At 39.7% G+C, this 20,634-nt stretch overlaps 1 protein-coding gene across 1 annotated transcript; it reads left to right on the top strand.

The window, feature by feature from the left end:
• Window positions 1-20,404, top strand: fam20b (FAM20B glycosaminoglycan xylosylkinase). The gene is made up of 9 exons (XM_028028374.1): window positions 1-205; window positions 2,564-2,874; window positions 3,373-3,620; window positions 4,623-4,709; window positions 4,803-4,912; window positions 12,089-12,260; window positions 16,892-17,083; window positions 19,226-19,285; window positions 19,382-20,404. Exons 2-9 carry the CDS (start codon window positions 2,746-2,748, stop codon window positions 19,611-19,613), a joined length of 1,230 nt encoding a protein of 409 aa, XP_027884175.1. The 5' UTR covers window positions 1-205; window positions 2,564-2,745; the 3' UTR covers window positions 19,614-20,404.
• The last annotated feature ends 230 nt before the right edge of the window (window positions 20,405-20,634 follow it).

Raw genomic sequence — 20,634 nt, forward strand, 5'->3', positions numbered from 1 at the left:
AGGAGGAAGTGTTTCGGAAGTGAACGCTCAACGGCAGAGCTGGGATCGAGGGAGAGGGCGGAGAAACGGGAGCAGCCGACTGGATTGTGGAAATGACACTGGCTTTAATCTAGCAGCCGAAATAATTTATGCCTGGCTTTCACGTCATTACCGATAAACCAAGAGGCCGCTCCATTTACGATGAGCCGCATAAAAAGGCCGTAAGGTAAGTCAGCCCGGTCCGTGAACCCAGCGGAAGCTATCCTGCTAGCGGCTTCTTTTAGCTAATGCAATAAATGAGCCGCGGCTTGCTAGGCTGGTAGCTTTCTTCGGGGAGATGCGGAGGGTTTAGTGACCTAATAGGGCGAAAACGTAGGCGTGCGTCTGGTTTAAAGCAGTGTGGGAAGGTTTAGACTGTTTTCATGGATCTTAACCCCTGGATTGGTTTTCTCTGAGGTGTTAAGCAGCAGCATCATGAAAGAGCGATTGTTTAGGACCGCCTGCCTGCGTGGCTCACACGCCACATATTTACGGTATTGTAAATGTTGACCTGTCAGCCTGACAGGATTACCCTGGGTGTGACAGCCTTAGCTAACATTCTGGCTAACGTGGCAGGTAAATATTATAAGTGATGCAACAGTGTAACCCAGGTTGAACCCATATTTATGAATATATTTAGCAGACAGAACAAGTTTTGAATCATTATTCATCGTATAATGTCTAGTCTCCACTGCTGGGGATCATGATATGTCTATTATCTGAGTCAGAGTAAGTCAGGAGGCTGTTGCCTCGCAGTGTTGGTGTCGCTGGACCCAGATACGTTTAATGGTCTTACTGTGACCCAGTTTACAGTAGCCGAGTTTTATGTCAGATTCTTGTGTACATAAATGTTATTTCTTGTGAAGTTATTGTTCTGTTTAAAATGTAAATTACAGTCTCTACCGACACATATTTTCTTACAAAACAGTCAATAACCACATTCTGTCAAAACAACCACAAACCTCAATATATGTGTTTGAGACTGAGCATGACCAACAGAAAGCATCACATAACTGGCACATAATTATTAAATACAATCTGAAAAGTGTGGCAGGCATCTGTTTTCAGGCCTGAGTTGATACGTCACAGAGCAGCTTTTGCTGCAAGCCTTTTCGGTAATCAGCTTTGCACTTCGATTTCCTCTTTGCAAAATAACAAAGGGGTTGGAAATATTTCTCTGAACATCAACTTTCAATATTGCCAAAAAACCCAAAAAAACTGACAGCCAGATTAACGGCCGAAGTAATTCTGAGACATTCATCTGACATACAACTGAGGGTCTCCTTAACGTCTGACAGCTATACTACCTGTTATTTAAGTGTAGCATATGTTCAGAGTAGCATTTTATGTAGTCTAATCTGATGCTGGCAACATGGTGGAGCGCGTGGGTGTGTGTTGCATTAAAAGCCTGCTCAGTAATTTCCTGTTCCTAGAGGATATTGGCTCTCATCATTTTGGAGACTGTGGTGGTTGAGTCAGAAGGTTTAGTTCCTGCATGGTGAGCCACATCTGCATTGCTTTTCAGATTATCCATCCTGAATAATCTGGTTATTTCAATACCATGGTATTTAAAAGAGTTCATATTCTCCAACTTGTTATATTTTTTTCTTTTGCAAAGCTGGAGAAACTATTTTGAATTTTGCTGTTTTGCGGATGAAAAAAACATTGACGGAAACGCGGCTAGTGAGCGTTAGCTTCTTTCAGTACTATATTGTTCATCCTTGGTCTTACACCAAGCCCACCTGGTGTGTCTGTTGCTGATGACTCCATCTCAGTCCCACCTGAGAACAGAATCGGAGATAAAGGACATGATGTCGTCATGTGTATGGGATCATAACGTTGCATAGTAACCTGTTTATGCTGCTGCCGAGCACTAAATACATACAGGCTATCCAGGCCTGTCACAATAATCAATAAATCAATTAATTGCATGATAAATTAAAACGAGCTCAATAATTTCCATTTGCATGATTTATCTCTTTTTTCTTTCTGCCAAAAACTTTTCTTCTCCATGTTTCATGTAATCGACTCCAGGAGTTTTCTAGGCAAGAAAAATGTATTTGTGTGGCACATTTTGTGTCCAAGGCAATTCAAAGTGCTTTGCAGAAAAATCAAGAGAGTTTGAAAACATATCAAACAAGATAAAAACAAATTCAATGCAAGGACAAAAAATAAAATCATTGACTTATTAAATTAGGAAACAAAATGTAGATACGATATTTTCAGTTGTCATATTCACAGCTAAAAAGAACAGTTTTCTAAAGTTTGCACAAGGTTTCAAAGGTTTTCGATGCAGTAGCTCCTGTTTTATCTGCTGTTGAAATAAAGCCGCGGTCGTTACTGAAACAGGGTTATATGCTGGGTAGGCTTCCACTGAGCGGCAGAAGAACTGGGTCGCCCCCCGCCCCCAGCAGAGAGGATGGAGGGGAATAACCCACCGGGGCAGCAGATCAATCCCTTCCTCATCACACGTTATCAGCAGCACAACTGTCCTGATTGGTTCTGCTCCGTCTCTCATTTTCCTTTCCCTCCTCTTTCCCTGCAGGGAACACTCAAAAGTTTGACGTCCACGAGGGGGGGGAAAAAAAAGGCAAAAAATCCGGGACGACAGATTCGATCCTCCGGGGCAGCTGCGGCAGGTCGGGGACGGTCGCCATGTGTCGACGGTGAGGGCCGACTCGTTGCGAGGGACACACACACACACACACGCCGTCGGGAGAGGCGGAGATGAAGCTCAAACAGCGCATGGTGGTGCTGTGTGCCGTGCTCCTGCTTCTGGGCCTGGCCAAGATCTTCCTGCTGGATGGAGGGGAGGGCTCTGCGGCCAGTCGGCGGGACCTCCGCGCCTTCCGGAAGGTCAGCACATACTTAGCTGACAGGGTTCCTGTTCCTGGAAAAGGTGGTAACACTTTATATGAAGGGGTGTGCATGACAGTGACACCACCCTGTCATAACCATAAAACATTTGTTATGAACATGAAGGAGTCTTCATGAATGCTTGTGGCCGTTGCCATGAAGTGTCATTCTGTGGATAATGACACTTTTAAAGAAAAGTTACAATAAATGTGTGATTTTTTTGCATTAAAAGTGTCATTATTTACCGACTGACACTTCATGACCGCATTCATGAAGACTCCTTCATGTTCATGACAAGTGTTGTCATGTCAGTCTTATGCACACCCCTTCAAATAAAGTCTTATCAAAAAGGATTTCACACAATAAAAATGAAAGAGATTGTGCATAAAAATAATTTTTTTTTGTTGTATAAAGCTTTCCTCATCTGTTTGGCAGTTCATCCGTCCATCTGTTCCGTGTTTACATTCTGCTTTCATAACTGCGCGATAATCCCCACAGATGGAGTCGGGTCTCTCTCTGCCCCGGGGAGCCCACCTCACACACACTCTCCAGTCTCCGTGGGAGATAGCGAGCCAGTGGGTGGGCCCCCGAGAGGTGTACCCCGAGGAGACCCCCGAGCTGGCCGCCGTGCTCACCTCGCTGAGCACGGCCAGGATAGAGCGCGCCGACGTGGGCTACAAAGGCACGCAGCTCAAAGCCCTGCTGGTGCTGGACGGAGGCCAGAAAGTGGTCTTTAAACCCAAGAGGTCAGACTTCAGATCATTCTGGGATTAGATATCGATTAATGTGTTGATTGATCGACTTACGATGAATTGATGAGCATCGTCTTTAAACCCTGGGTTTTGACACATGAAGGCATGGATGCACTTTTCATAATGTGCTGAATTAAAAAAAACTAAAATAGCATTTTAACATTATTTTGTCAACTGTATTAACTGACTGAATAAAAAAGAGATTTGTGATTTTTCTCACGTATTTAGAAAATATAACCAAACAGGACCCTCCTGTTGAATAGAATAAAAGATGAAAATATGTGAAACACTTAATCCACCATGAACAGATATGTTCATGGTGCGGCTGCTCTTGACGGAATAGTAAAATTTTGCTCCATGAAGTGCGTTAAGTCGTGATAGTCTTTAAAATCAATCATGCTAATTGACATGTTTTTTTTCCGATCATAAATAATTTTTCTGCGTAACAACCTCTGTTTTTCTTTCACCACATCCTCGCCTTCGCGGCACATGAGTAAGTTTTGAATGAGGAGTTGATTCTGCTCGGCTGAATGAGTGTTAAGATGAAACTAAAGGAGCTTTTCAAGTGTTTATATTTCAAAACAAAACAGCATAAAGTTCATGTTACATCCCACACCGGACTCTGTTTGGACCGTTTCTTTTTCCCATCCTTGTATGGCTCTGCCTTCTTTATTTCTGTATCTATTGGCTGATGTTAAGGATGACCAGCAGCGCCTTCTGCTGGATGGAGGCCAAACTACAACACTAAAGCAAGATCTAAGCAGACATTATTAGCTAATTGATTGGAACTAATTTTGATCTAATAAATTATTAATTATAATTATATTAATTGTAATTATAAATAAATAAATTATAAATATAAATTATAAATATTATTATTATAAATTATAAATTATTAATTGTAATTATTAATTTGTAATTGCTTGCATCCATCTGTGGCGTTCTTGTCCATTTAAAGTGGTTAAAATTCTGACTTTGTCTGATTTTCTTGCTCAGATACAAAAGAGACTACGTGGTTGAAGGCGAGCCGTACGCAGGATACGACAGACACAATGCAGAGGTGGCTGCTTTCCACCTGGACAGGTGTGTGTGTGTGTGTGTGTTTATGTGAGCGTCACACATCGCTGTCTTTTATTCTCGCTCAAAACGATACGTGACGTTTCCTTTCATCCTCAGAATCCTGGGGTTCAGGAGGGCGCCCCTGGTGGTGGGCCGATACGTCAACCTGCGAACGGAGATCAAACCCGTCGCCACCGATCAACTGCTGAGCACTTTCCTCATGCAGGGTGAGTCTGCACTTTCCTTCCGCTCCGCATGCAAATTTCTTACGAGAGGTGAGCGTTTTCAGTCCTCTGGCTTTGAGTCTGGAAAAAAAGATCCTCGTATATTTCTGTCAAGTTTTCTTCTCGTTCCGAGTTTGTTTTGAGCTTTGTGAGACTCAAATTCACTCTCCGTCAAACTGGCATGTCCTGTATTTCTCTGGCTTCGTCTCGCCGCACATTGAGTCTGAATAAAGTCTAGAAATCCACCCCGTAGGGGCGTGGCATCGGTGATGCTTGTGATGAAGCAAAACTCTGGAGAATTTCAATTACGGATGTGAGAATGACCCGAATAAACATGTTTGACCAGTCTGGGTGCACCAGCTTCATCTAAATAATCTGAAACCTGTTGTGTGAATCTCCTTTGAAGTATGCATCGGACCAGCTTGAGATTTAAAAAGACAAAGTACATCATAAACACCAAATTATTATTCTTCCTGAGCCGGGAATCTGCTTGTATAATTTCCCATGGAACATGGAAATGATAAGAGTTGGAGAAATAGTGTTTGTTTTGATGCACAAAGATTAAAAAAACGCTGAAGAAATGCAGCGGTTTTCACAGTTGGCACCTTTACTTTATGTGAAATCAACATTCTTGATTTTTGAATTGCAACATCATACCAGGAGTTTCACATTTTAGCCATCAGTATTTTGCTTTTTTACACAATGACTGAATGTACGCGCATTAAGAAATCAGAAAAAGTTCAGTTTCATCTCCTGTCTAGACATCCAAACCAAGGACTTTGCACAATTGTTTTTAGAGTTTGACAAACTAATTAAAGGTAAAAAGTGTCCAAACTCTGCATTAAAAACATCTATTATCAGCGTACTATACTCCATTCTTTACTTTGAAATTTTGGAATAGAGCTGATTAAAGTTAGTTCAGCTGGTTTTTATAGATAAAAGTCTGTTTTATCTATAACAATCTTTTCTTTATTTTTGGAACCTACAGATGATCCAATTCGGGGTTTTTTTTTTGCAGGTACAAAGGTCAAATTAAACACCACAGAAACTGTAGTCTGTAAAAGTCTTCAGACATGCATCAACAAGGATTTTCTGATTTTGGTCATCCAAAAAAACAATAAATTTTTATAAAGTTGTATTTTTATGATGATGCGTCATGTTCTGTAAACATTTTCAGGACTTTTCCACCTTTAACACCACAGTTACTGTAAGTATAAAAGCCTTAACGACTTTATGAAAATCCATCCAGTCCTCCGGCTCATTCTGGGGATCCCGAGGCGCTCCCAGACCCAACGGGAAATCGAGCCTCTCCAGTCAGTTCTGGGTTTCTCCTCCACCCTATGAGAGATGCTCACTTCGAACGCTTGTATATAAAAAAAATCTATCTATCATTAGTTTAAAAAAATTCAACCTTTAGTTTAATCATGGGAAAAACGTTGTCAATGTGCTCTAGGAGTAGTTCTTCTTGGGAGGGTCAGCACTGCTGCAGCTTCTATTAGACTTTGTCTAAAATGATGATTTTGTAACCTTTAGGTTTTTTTTACATTGTTTTACATGATGTGTAACTGTTTGAAATCTTTCAGCCTTCAGAGAGACTCTATTTAAAATATATAAGGTCAGATGATTATCAGGCCTTAGTTTGGCTTCTAAAATTGAGCTCAGCTTTCATAAAAATGTACTTTACTGACATCTGATTTATGATTTAGAGGCCCAGGCTGGTTTGATTCATTTCCCCCCACCCACACTTAAGGATAAAATCATTTAAAAACGTCTTTTTGTATTGACTCAGGTTATCTTTATCCAATATTAGAATTTGCTAAGTCAAACATTTTAATGCGGGGGAGAACATTTATCACACCACTGCAGGAGAGAGTTTGACTTAAGATTGAGAAGATTAGTTTGAAGAAAAGTAGCATGAAGTGCAATGTGTTGGTGACAGGCTAATCTGATGAATGATGATGTTATTTTGATATTACTGTACAGCTCGGTTTCACACCAGCTCTAAGGAACAGGTGCGCCTCTTTGAATTAGAATATCAAACCGCTAATTTATTTCTGGAGTGCTATTCAGAAAGTGAATCTCACGGTATGAGATCGTCCAAACTTTCATTTCTGATCTTTTTGAATCATTACTTCTCACACCTTCCTCCTGAAAATACTCTGCAGATTCTCAGTCAGATTCATTGCTTGTGAACCTTCTGCCACATTTTTCGCTTCCACTCAATTTTCCATGAACAGGTGCAGCATTCTGAGCATCCAGCTCCTTCTGCTTCGACGTTTTCTTGGTTTTCCATTTTGTGGAGATCGTTCTGTCTGTAGCACAAACTATGTATCGGTCTTTACTAGTCGGGACCAAAATGTAAAAATCCTTTTATGTTTTTTTTTATATATACACTGCTCAAAAAAATAAAGGGAACACTTAAACAACACAATATAACTCCAAGTAAATCAAACTTCTGTGAAATCAAACTGTCCACTTAGGAAGCAACACTGATTGACAATCAATTTCACCTGCTGTTGTGCAAATGGAATAGACAACAGGTGGAAATTATTGGCAATTAGCAAGACACACTCAATAAAGGAGTGGTTCTGCAGTTGGGACCACAGACCACTTCTCAGTACCTATGCTGTCTGGCTGATGTTTTGGTCAGTTTTGAATGTTGGTGGTGCTTTCACACTCGTGGTAGCATGAGACGGACTCCACAACCCACACAAGTGGCTCAGGTAGTGCAGCTCATCCAGGATGGCACATCAATGCGAGCTGTGGCAAGAAGGTTTGCTGTGTCTGTCAGGTAGTGTCCAGAGGCTGGAGGCGCTACCAGGAGACAGGCCAGTACACCAGGAGACGTGGAGGAGCCCGTAGGAGGGCAACAACCCAGCAGCAGGACCACTACCTCCGCCTTTGTGCAAGAAGGAACAGGAGGAGCACTGCCAGAGCCCTGCAAAATGACCTCCAGCAGGCCACAAATGTGCATGTGTCTGCACAAACGGTTAGAAACCGACTCCATGAGGATGGTATGAGGGCCTGACGTCCACAGATGGGGGTTGTGCTCACAGCCCAACACCGTGCAGGACGCTTGGCATTTGCCAGAGAACACCAGGATTGGCAAATTCGCCACTGGCGCCTTGTGCTCTTCACAGATGAAAGCAGGTTCACACTGAGCACATGTGACAGACGTGACAGAGTCTGGAGACGCCGTGGAGAGCGGTCTGCTGCCTGCAACATCCTTCAGCATGACCGGTTTGGCAGTGGGTCAGTAAATGGTGTGAGGTGGCATTTCTTTGGAGGGCCGCACAGCCCTCCATGTGCTCACCAGAGGTAGCCTGACTGCCATTAGGTACCGAGATGAGATCCTCAGACCCCTTGTGAGACCATATGCTGGTGCGGTTGGCCCTGGGTTCCTCCTAATGCAGGACAATGCTAGACCTCATGTGGCTGGAGTGTGTCAGCAGTTCCTGCAAGATGAAGGCATTGAAGCTATGGACTGGCCAGCCCGTTCCCCAGACCTGAATCCGATTGAGCACATCTGGGACATCATGTCTCGTTCCATCCACCAACGTCACGTTGCACCACAGACTGTCCAGGAGTTGGCGGATGCTTTAGTCCAGGTCTGGGAGGAGATCCCTCAGGAGACCATCCGCCACCTCATCAGGAGCATGCCCAGGCGTTGTAGGGAGGTCATACAGGCACGTGGAGGCCACACACAATACTGAGCCTCATTTTGACTTGTTTTAAGGACATTACATTAAAGTTGGATCAACGTGTAGTGTTATTTCACTTTAATTTTGTGTGTGGGTCCAAATCCAGGCCTCCACTGGTTAATAAATTTGATTTCCATTGATGATTTTTGTGTGATTTTGTTGTCAGCACATTCAACTTTGTACAGAACAAAGTATTCAATGAGAATATTTCTTTCATTCAGATCTAGGATGTGTTATTTGACTGTTCCCTTTATTTTTTTGAGCAGTGTATATATATTTATATGTATATATTTTTGTAATATCTGGATTTTCTGAGACACAAATAAACACATGTTGAGTCAAACTACTGAGATTAATTTCTTTAATAAAATGTTTTATTATATTCTGTGTTTGTGGGATTTCCCCCGTTGAACTCAAATTGAACCCCGATTTTTTTTTTTCTAGACCTTTCAGAGTGTGATTATGTCACAACAATAAAAGATGAATTTATTTTAAGTCTTTGTAGATGCCTTTACCAGAGAGGCTCCTCATTTTAGAGAAGAGCTGTATAAAAAATGCTCTTTGTTCTTTATCTGCTCTGTAAGTCCGTTTTTATTTCATAAAGATGAAGAGGAGCTGCTGCTCCTCCTCCATTTTTGGACGTGTGGAAGCAAACCAGTGTTTCTGTTCCTTAAAATTTCTTTTGGGGAAAAGTCAGACCAAGTCATTTTGATTGCACTCTTTTTAAACTAACAAGCATAAACTAAATATTGCAAATAATTGCTAGACCAAACAGAATTTCTTAAAGACAAACAGATGCAGGATGAGCTTTATATTTAATGGGACACATTAGTAAAATGAAAAATCAATCATTTTGATTTGTGATGCTGAAAAAGCGTTTGATTCTGTTATCTATTGTTATTTATTTCAGACATTTCAAAAATGTGGTTTTATTTGCCCTTTCAGTTCAGTCATAAAACCCACACCACACTCCCATAGCAGGATTAAGAAATGCATTGACTCTGTATTAAAGATACTCGATGTACGATGTGTTTTTACGTCAGTGGTATTTTACTTTCTCAGGGGATAAAAAACTTTTTCTTTTTAGATACCTTAAAATTAGAACATATTTCAGTCGTAGAAGAAAGTAATCCAGATCTAGTTAATATTACGGTTGATAAATCTAAAATAAACAGAAGATCAATTGCGAGAATATATTCATCTTTGCAGGAATCTTATAACGTTTCTAGACTAAATCAAATCAAAGCGAGGGAAAAGAAGCAAATCGAATTATTACAGAAGATGGCAGGTTTAATCAACGCATGACTCTGGTAAACATGTCAAGTTTCAGGCAGATGGCAGAAATTTACATGGAAAAGTATAATTAGTTTTGCGATTATCCCTGAAATAAAACAAAAGCAAAAAGGCCGATTTTTATACACAGGTTGATGTTGGGGGGAGTGTGGAAACTTTATGGCCGATCATTTTCATTTCCTTTGGGGATTGTCGAGTTCTCCAGCCTGATTGGCTGAAATGATTCATTTAATCACTGATCTGGAGACCGAATCAATATATTTGGGAGAAGCTTTACATAAAACCACCTTAGAAGATAAATACAGTCGACAGAGTTCCATGTCGGTGAGTTGCAGTTCAGACGTTAAATGATGATCGATGAGGCTTTTATATTACTGTGCAGCTTTATCAGGTTGTATCACAGGTAAAGGTGATATCTTACAGTGTGAGTGTTAGACTGGCAGAGAAAATCCAGAATGTGTAGAAATTTGCATATGAGAGTTTTTTTCTGTGAAGTATGTAGAGAGGCAGCTCTGGCTCACTTTTTTTTTATTACACAGTGCAGCAAAGTTGCCCATTTAAATCACACGAGTTCGCTCTGTGTCACCAACTTGACTTATCGATTATGTTTGTGTTGTTTTTATTTTTGTGACTCATTTCATAACTTCAGTGTTTTTGTGAGAAGATCATTTTCAGCCCTTCACCTTTTCATACACAAACAGGTTTTAGTGTTTCAGGTTAAAATGTGGTAACTTGGGTTCTCCTGCAGGAGGTCTCGCAGTTATTTAGTTTTGGTCCCAGGTCACAATCTGACATATCGTAAGAGCCTTCAATCCAAAGTGGGATTAGAACCAGTTCAATTGAAACGGTGATAAAATGTAGAACTAAATTATCTGCAAAATCTGAGCATCTTTTTGATGCGAAATTGTGGAGAAAAGTAGACGGATCCGCTGTGGTTCAGTATCTGGGTAGCAAGGGTTTTTTTTTGTCTGAAATGGCAGATCATAGACAGGAAACAGGAAGTAGGACTAAAAGAACAACTTATAATTTTAGGTAAATGTCTACTGTAGGAAATTAGCTATTTTTACACGGCAACCATTTTATTTCTGTTTGTAGAATTTAAAATAAACATAAAATTTAGCAAAAAGAGGATGGATTGTTTTTAAAAGTAAAATAAAACAGATTACAAATTAATGACAAAAAACATATTACTAGTACTTTTAGTGTCATTCTTTGTTAGAATTCAATGCAAATGTTGTAGAAATAGACTAAGTAACTGTTAAAAGACCTGTGTTGGTTATTATTTCCAAATTTAAAAACATTAGCTGGTTCTTTTTCATTTTTAGCCAAAGTTATTAAGAGCCACTGCAGAAGGTTCAAAGATCCATTTGCATCTCCGGAGCCGCAGGTTGGAGGCCCCTGGACTGGATGAAGGGCTGAATTGACTCGGACCCGTTCTATATTTACAGTTTTTAATTTGCTAACATTAATTTACTTGCCATCGTCAGACCTTTGCTGACTCTTATTGTAATTACTCTACTAGATTTTTGTCTTGATTTTTACATTTTATTTTTGTCAACCAAAACACCAAGTGGTACAATAGCTTTTCTGGCTGATTTAGTATTTTTCTTTCTTTCTTTCTGGACAGTTTATGCCTTGTTTTTTTTTTTTTTTATCAACTCTGAAATCTTACAGAAACATTTAATCTTTGTAGATTTTAGTCACTCTGATAAATCATCTGAAAACATCATACAAATCTGGGAAAGCTTTTTTTTTTTCACATCACACCGCAGGGGGAAAGAAAAAATAAAAATGAAAAAATAAAATGGTTCACTGGGGCATCTAAACGCCTTGTGAATTCACCGCTGGTTCAGTACGTCACGCTGACTCATCTCTGAACCCGGGTTAATATTCTGCTTCGTTGTTTTTCCTTTTTGCTTTACTATAATGCAAATGAGCAACATATGAAGTTTGAACTCGTCAGTCAAACCTGCAACTTTCAGAGTACATTTTCTATGACGATGAAAAAAAACACAATAACTTCACTGCTGCCCATGAAGTTGGAATATTTTTAACAACTTTCCGTAAAATGTCAGTTTCATGACTTATTCCTGACGAAACGTATATTTTAAGTTTTTTTTTGTTGTTTTTTTGTGCTAAATCACAGCAGCCGTGTCATTCCCGTTCTCATCGTGTCTCTCTTCAGGTAACAACACGTGTTTCTATGGGAAGTGCTACTACTGCCGGGAGACGGAGCCGGCGTGTGCGGACGGTGAGACCATGGAGGGCTCGCTGACCCTCTGGCTGCCGGACGTGTGGCCCCTGCAGAAACACAGACACCCGTGGGGCCGCACATACAGAGAGGGCAAACTGGCCAGGTGGGTGTGGAATTTATGGCCGCCTGGGACAATTCTGTGACACAAGCGCGATTCGGTTTGATGGTTATCAAGAAACATTTAAATGTTGCGTTGTTCAGGCTGATGCCTGAATGTGGTTGAGCTTTGATTGCTCATAGCATGAGGTCAGAATGCAGTTCGGGTGTGTACGCTGTTTCGGCTGGTGAGGGAAGTTACACACAGTTCTGCTTTGCAGCAACAAATTCCCTTCTGCAGACTCAGACATCCCATCATTTCCCAAGAGACCTCTGATGGTTAGTGTGGCTTTCACATGGGTGAATGGAGCAGAAACCTGCGGTATAGATGATGGTGGTCTGCTTCTCTTTTAGCAATTATTGCACAAAGAGGAAATGTTTTGCGTTTTGTCAGAAAGGATTGGAGTATTTATTCTAAGGGTTGGGCATTCATCATATAATTTGCCATTAAAAGTGAAAAACCTCTTATAACAAGAAAGCTAATTAGTTGTCACAATAAATTCCAATTAACGCTGTTTAAAAAAAACAAAAAAAAACAAAAGCATCTGTACTGTCGGCATTGTCAGTTTTGCTATTATTGTTTGTATCGCTGTTTGTTCAGTGAACGTATCAATAAATTTGAAAATATGATTAGATGTAGTTGCTGTGTACAGTTTAGTCATACAAATCACACTTTTTTTTATGACTGGTGTCCCAAAGAAGCACATTACCAATCTTCAAGAGCATTATTTGTATTTGTGGAGCTATGATTGCTGGACATTCAGTTGCCTAAAAAAGAACCGAATAGTTTGTATCGTCACTTTTGTCGTTATCACAATCATTCCACAACTTCTCATGAAGCCCTGACCCCTACTTTATTCTGCTTTTGCTTCCTCATTGCACTCAAGTAACAACAGACATGATGTAAATTCAAAAGCTATTTTTAAAATGGTCTCATTTGAAAAACAAGGGCTGTCCCCCAATAAAAATAACTGAGATCAACCAGGCCTGATGGCGCCCTGGCCCGCATGAATCAAGATGTCACACAAATGGAACCTCTCTGATAACATGAAGTTGGCCAGTTAAAGCAATTCATCAATGGATGAAAGACAAAGTCATTAGCATTTATGTCTAAATTATTAGCCACTGTTACTGAAGTAATAGCTGTTGTAAGAAAATATAATAATATGTTGAAAAATTGACCAGATCTCTTATCTCACCACGACAACCAATGTGCTAATCTTTGTAAAAACCCGTCAGAATTTTAGATTTCAGTTCATTTTTTTATTTATTTTATTTATTTCTGTTTGTTTTGTGATGAAATAGCTGGGAGAAGATTTTTTTTTTTTACTACATAGAATTATCATCTGAAACACATTAACAAGTCCAGAAAAATTACCAAAATTGTTATTTCAGAGAGGCAAAGTCAAAGTCCAGACTAACAATATATTGACGGTTTAGCTTGACCTTAAACAGGAGACACACTTCCACGGCAATTGTTGTTATTAACCATCTATTAAAATTTGTTTATTGATCTACAAAGTATACACCTGTCAGAAAAGAGGAAAAATACTTTTTTATGGAACTGTACATTTATGTTGCAAGCTAGAAAATGGGAAGTAAACATTCTGGAGATACTGATCCCTAAAATGCCTTACCACATCTTCAGTCCTCAACGCTGATATTGCTCATTATTTTATATATTTGACTTTGTTTTGCCAGGTTGTTCCATTCCGAAGATTGGAACCTAACACTTCTCTATTCCAATTCATGTCTTACTTTTGAATATCTGGCGAGCTTAACGTTTAAATTCTCCCAGGTTATTTTGTTTTTGTCTTTTAAAAACAAGAGAAAAAACCCCAATGGGCCAAGAATTAAGCCTTGTGGGACTCCCTTGGGTATTTGCAATGGGTCCGAATAGAACCGTCCATCTGAACTGCCTGGTACTACTTATGAGATCATTTCCAAACCTTTCACAGTTTGTTTAGGATAAACATCTGGAAGACATTTGAGTGATGTGAAGTGGACGATGGTGTCAAAAGCTTTAGAAAAATGGACTGCTGGTCACGAAGAGCTTATGTTGTCGGATAGCAGGAACGTTAGTGGGTGTATTTTTTTATGATGGGTAATTAAATATTGTGCCGTAGAAGAAAAAGTACAGCATGTCTATGTGAAGAAGAATATTTTATTAGTTACTCTTAGTTAAGAGATGGCAGAAAGGAGAGAGGAGTATCAATAAATCCAAGACTGTTCAAGTCAGAGGAGGTCCAGATGACTGATACATGTAGGGAAGCATCATTACCCATGTAGAGTGAGATGTCCTGGTGAATCTTTATTGTGAAATGGTATTTTGCCTGGGAACTTCTAGCACAGTAACATTCTTTAATGACGTCAGTGAAAAAATCATCGTAAAGAGGAAGTCCCTGAATTTGATTTTTGGGAAAGAGAAATTAACTGGATGCAATAAAAGTAGCAAATTACAGGATATTTCCCCAAAAAAATTTCCAGGTGATTACTAGTGGTTCTGTTCAAAATGTAGTCATATAAATCCACCTACAGGTGGGCGAACGATTCCTTCAAATCGTTAGCTTGATTTTTAACGCATTAAAGACACATCACAACATTATTGCTAGGTTTTTGATTTGGACAATAACGAAAGACTCCAACGTTACTCCAAAACAAAAGATGCATTTTAATAAATGCCAAATAAGCTTGGTCTATGATGAAACCGGCTTATCTGTCAAACATCAACAAGTGGTTTGTAAACTGTGTAATTTGGCAGACTCCCTGGCCATTTATTGCACCAGAAATGACGTTATTAGAACCAGTGGGTGAAGCTTAACCTACTAAATGTTTTTGAAGGTTAACGGAAAGTTTTTAAAAATGAAACTCTTCCACCTCCAGTGAAGACTCGGTCAAGACTGGGCTGCATTTTCTTGTTGAATATACTGTAGTAATGCCTACTTTTAAATAACTTTTGACAATTAATAATACTAATCTGAAATACCAGACAAGATTAATTAGAACTTTTGGAGACCTAAATAATGTTTGTTAGTAGCTCTTACCAGGACTATATTTGCACATGGGAATAATGTATTTAATATATAAATACTTTACAAGTATAAAAGTGAGCCAAAGAAAAGTTAAAACTTCAAATGTTTTTCAACCTATACAGGAAATTTGTAAAGAAAAAGTTAGTTTTATTTGAACAGCTTGTCACTTTTTTCTCAGTTTCTGTAGATTAATAACAAATTTGATCAGGGAATGCTGCGTAATAGAGTGCAAAGCATTTTCATGTGTAGAAATCATTATAGTAATTTTACTAAAAGAATTTTGAGCCGTTATGATTAATACAGATCAAAGGGGAAAAAAACTCCACTGAGGCATAAATTTCTGCCCAAAGAATGCTTACAACAAAAGAATGTGATGTTATTTGATGTTGAAAAGTTGTACATTTGCATGAAAAACAAAGTTACAGTTCATCATGATTAAAGGCATATATATTTATGAAATTAAAACTAGGGTAGTCTTTGATATTGTAAATTCAGAAACTTGTAAGAAACACGTGGCTGCATCGAATCTGGTCCTCAGATGTTTTGACGCAGAAAAAAAACCAAGTTCTACCTGAAAGTGGACTTTAGAATTTCAGACAACTTTGTTTTTCTTTTTCAAAATTTTGACTTGACCATGTCAGAATGTCTTTTTTTTTTTTTTTACCCCTCCAGGGGTCTTTTTGTGGGCTCTAGTGTCCCTTATATGATAGTAGGCTGACAGGAAACGGGGAAGCAGAGGGGAGAAGACATGCGGCAAATGTTGTCGGGTCCGGGAGTCGAACCCGCGACGGCCGCGTCGAGGACTCAATGCCTCCAAATGTGGGTCGCGCTAACCGCTACGCCACCACGGCACGCCCAGAATGTCTTTTTAATATCGTAAATGTATAGAGATTTTTCTCTGGGCTTTGACTTTGACGTCAGGCAATATCCAAGTTTCTTTAATATTAAAAATGTCAAATTAATCTCAATATTTTCGATATTCTTGGCAGAAGTGTACACCTTCCTCCATGGCCATTTATTTTGCATTTTATTCTCAATTTATTTTTATTATTTTATTTTATTTTATTTCTTCAAACATGCTGCTACGTGCTGAGCTAAAAACCCATGAAATAACTATATTAAGTGGCTGCCAGTACCCTCTTCTGAGTAATTTAACTCACATCAGCCCAGACCTACAAGTTTGTTCCCCTTTATCTAAATTTAGCCTAACTGACTTTTCTTCCTGTCTGTGTGAATTCTGGTTTCTCCTTTCTGGCTCCTGTGTGTGCACAGCTGCACCGTGTAGACAGAGGGCAGCTACGAGCACACTCCACCGGCTCCTGTTGTGCAATAAGAGCTTCAAGGAAATCATATTGGGAGAAGAAAACGGAGCTGCAGACCCGACGTTTCACCTCATTTCCTGTCTTGTAAAATTCATTTGGCCGTTTAGTTTCTGTGATGTCTGTAATTTAATGACTTTTCTGTCAACCTAGCTTCCTTCTTAAGTGCGGCTCTAACCACCTGATCTTATCTTTTGTGGGCTGACAGGAAGGTACTTCCAGTTGCCATTGCAAACAAACTTATTTTAATCTATCAAAAGAACTTTTATGTTTGTTTTTCCACATAGGTGGGAGTATGATGAAAGCTACTGCGAAGCGGTGAAGAAAATGCCCCCATACGACGCGGGGCCGCGGCTGCTTGATGTGATTGATACAGCCGTTTTTGACTATCTGATCGGCAACGCCGATCGCCATCACTACGAGAGTTTCCAGAATGACGGCGGAGCCAGCATGCTCATCCTGCTAGATAACGCCAAGAGGTGAGGAGTGATGAAACCACAAGATGAAATTATTTTGATTGCATTTTTTATTTATTCGTTTATTCTTTGAAGTCGTACCATGTTTGTTTTGCATCAAATTTAAAGAAGTCCCTTGTTTTTTTACCGTAACTGAGACTCTGGAGCGGAGTCTGTGTGCAGCGTTGACACTGAACAAACAGATTAGTCACTCCTGAAGAGTTACAGTAAAATTCTCCTTTTTAGTAAACGTATCGGCACCATAAGGATATTGTTAATCCACTTTTTACATCTCACTTTTGATATCCTGTTAAATTGTCACTCATCTCTTCCAGTTTGCCCATCTCTTTTTCAAGAACTTACCGCCACTGAAACCGCTTTATAACTGAGTCATACACACCCACTCCTCGGATGGAAAGAAGAGGGTTTTTCTAGTCTTGCTCTTAAATTGGTTTGTTTTATAAACACAGTCTGGTTTGTGAACAGTTTTACTGATAACTTCTCTTTTTTTTCTGAGAAGCATGGTGTCAGGCTTTTTTTTTTTTTTGTCTGGTTTTAAAGTCTCTCCCTGGCAGAACAAATACATTATTTCGTATCTGATTTTTTTTTTATTTTGTTTTATTTTTTTTGCTTCTAGACCAAACAGCAGATATTCATCTGAACATTGAACCACTTCGTTTTTGCTGCTGTGGTAGGATGAGGGAGTGTTGGTTTTACATTGGGTGGATGATGAGGATTATTCTCTAGCAAGTCACCTTAAATAACTTATACCTCCTTAAAAAGCCGTAATCGTAAAATTCAAGGCCTTAAAAAGTCTTAAATTCACTTAAAAACACATAAGATGGTTTTAAATGCATTCCCCATAGGTCTTAAAATATTGTAGTGGCAGGACTATTTAATCTCGTATCTTTCATGTAGGGTTTTGTTTTTCCTCACAGGAGTTTTCGTCAGGCAACAGTTTGAGTCGACTGCAAATTTATTGCCAGTTGGGACGACGTTGGTTTTTGCCTTTGGCTCGCTTCCGTTGCCAACCCGTACAATGTTGCATTTTTGTGCAACAAAAAAAAAAAAAAGAAGAAAATCTCGACACAGAAAACGGTCGTGCTGCTACTGCTGCTAGCGGTTTTGGAGCAGCATTTGGTGCGACACAAACTGAGAAGTCGAGAAAGACAAACAAAGTCAGAGGTTTAAGCCTATTGGAGAATTTTATTTCAACAAAGTTATTACTGTGGGGGGGAAGAACATCTGAGAAGGAGGAGATTATGGAAAAGAAGTGGAGCATGAAAAGAAAACAGAGCCACAGATGAAAAATGGAGGAAAATGGAGTAAAAGGAAAGGCAATTAATGTCTTCAATTAAAGTGAGAATGTGACAATATCTCACAACAGTTTCTACTTCTTTAGTTTTGAGGAAGATCTATTCCTTGAATAGTTCTTCCTGTTTGCCATAGTGGTTAAATACTAATCCACAACCCAAAGCAGCAATGGCTATATTTCCTCATAATTAGGAAAAGTCGTACACACACCATTGCTTTCACTACTTTGCTTGCACACACATGGATATTTATTACAAATATAAATCCAAAGACCCTATAAAAACTGGTCTAAAGCGAGGAGATCTGATGCAGTTTAAACAAAAATATCAGACATACACTAACAAGCTGTAGGGATAAATTATTATTCTCTCTCTGGAATCCAGGAAGCCTAGGCAGACTCAAAGCCAAACCTTCTTAATCTCATCAAGCAGGGATTTTACTTTTATTTTTTTTATTTATTTGTATAGTTATTTCATTTCTTCAGTAATTATAATTATTATTTACATTTTTGTACTTTTCTTTGTCTTAACGGTGGTTGCCCATGCAAAATAGCGTGAATAATGTGAGGCCTTACTAGTAGGTCACGGTCTGATGACTTTTGCTTCTTTGGATGAGTGATCCTGATGTTGGTGGGTCGAATGAAGGGGGCTGAGTGTTTCACCTATAAGTGTAAAAATATGAGCAACATTAACATGTATCTATTGTCTATTGGTGCTCAGTATAAAGACTTTCTTTTTTAAAATAGTCCTTTCTCAATAATTTTGAGGCAAGAGCTCAATAGTTCTATGTATGCATGGAGTATTCACACACCTTTAACTTCTCTTGTTCATCTCTGTTGTGTTTTCTCGGCAGCTTCGGCAATCCTTCTTTGGATGAGCGAAGCATCCTGGCGCCCCTCTACCAGTGCTGCATGTAAGTCCCCGCACGGTCAAGTCACATTCATCAGATTGGTCTCTCCCATAACCAATCGCCTCTGCGTGTTTTGTTGCTTTCAACTCCCTGCGGCAGGATTCGTGTTTCCACCTGGAACAGGTTGAGCTTCCTGAAAGGTGGAGTCCTGAGTTCGGCCATGCGACAGGCGCTCGCTTTTGATCCCATTAATCCCGTCCTGGCGGAGCCTCACCTCGCAGCTCTGGACAGGCGTCTGAACGGAGTCATAGCAACTGTGAAGCAGTGCATGGAAGCACAAGGCCCAGACAACGCGCTGATAGAGGATCGGATGAACCTCCCGCATCCGTAGGAAAGCAAAAACAAGCGGCGAGGCTCGTCCGAACAGCCGTCTTCAGACAGTGGCTCTGCAGCTTCGGGGGAAGCAGGAGCAGCAAATGAAACGGCACGGTGGGCGAAAGGCGCCACGTTTCTTCACCCTCCATCCGTTTATCGACTCTCTGAGAAATGCCATCCTCAATGGAGAACCCTGGCCAAAGAGTCAGAGAGTGCGACTGTTTCACATCCAGCCTCTCAGGACCGCTGTGAAAAGGAAAGCAAACACTGCGAGCAAATTCTACTACTGCTGGTGTCGATGTTCCTCCCACCTCGTGCCAAATCCTCCCTCATCGGTCATGCTTGTTGATGTACGCCTCATTATCCGCAGACGACGGATGAAGAAGTGTGAAAGCTTGAAATGAGACTCCGACATCTCTGTGAAAGGCACACATCTGACCAGATCTGAAGGAGCCAATAAACTGAGAAGTTACTTTAATTATATATATATATATATAAATACTCCAATTTATTTTGACTTTTAAACGGAACTGATAGTTGACTCATTTTTGCTCAGTATTGTACATATTTAAGTAGTGATGTAGATTAATGAACTGATGGGATATAAATATTTGGACTATAATATTAAATGAAATTTAGTGTGTGTGTGTGTGAGAGAGAGAGTAAAAAGGAGAGAATGAGATGATGTGCCATACTGTGCCGTAACTCAAAGCTACTGACATGACAGACTTGAATCTTGGTGGGGGTCAGAGGTTTTAGGGTGTTTTAGTTCATTTTTGGCATTAAACTATGGTCTACATCTGTCTACCTAAGTTGTCTTTTTCTTAGTCTGGTCACCAAAATAATTTGCCATTAGACTTTCACCTAAAAGCAATTTTCAAATGGGGATTTGTTGATTATGGCAAGAAATCAATCCAAGTCAATGAGCCTATGTGAAAATATTCTTTGCTTTGAGTGTGGAGTTAACTGTAATCTCTATCACAACACATTTCCTTCATCAACGTGCCAAGAAAAGCTGCCTCTTGAGTTTCCTGTGA

The sequence above is a fragment of the Xiphophorus couchianus genome, chromosome 9 (assembly GCF_001444195.1).
Source record: "Xiphophorus couchianus chromosome 9, X_couchianus-1.0, whole genome shotgun sequence".
In the NCBI taxonomy this organism is placed as follows: domain Eukaryota; kingdom Metazoa; phylum Chordata; class Actinopteri; order Cyprinodontiformes; family Poeciliidae; genus Xiphophorus; species Xiphophorus couchianus.

Coding starts and splice junctions, on each gene's coding strand:
- fam20b (XM_028028374.1), top strand. CDS start 2,746: ATGAAGCTCAAACAGCGCATGGTGGTGCTGTGTGCCGTGCTCCTGCTT. Junction 2,875..3,372: donor ACCTCCGCGCCTTCCGGAAG/GTCAGCACATAC, acceptor TAATCCCCACAG/ATGGAGTCGGGTCTCTCTCT. Junction 4,913..12,088: donor GAGCACTTTCCTCATGCAGG/GTGAGTCTGCAC, acceptor GTCTCTCTTCAG/GTAACAACACGTGTTTCTAT.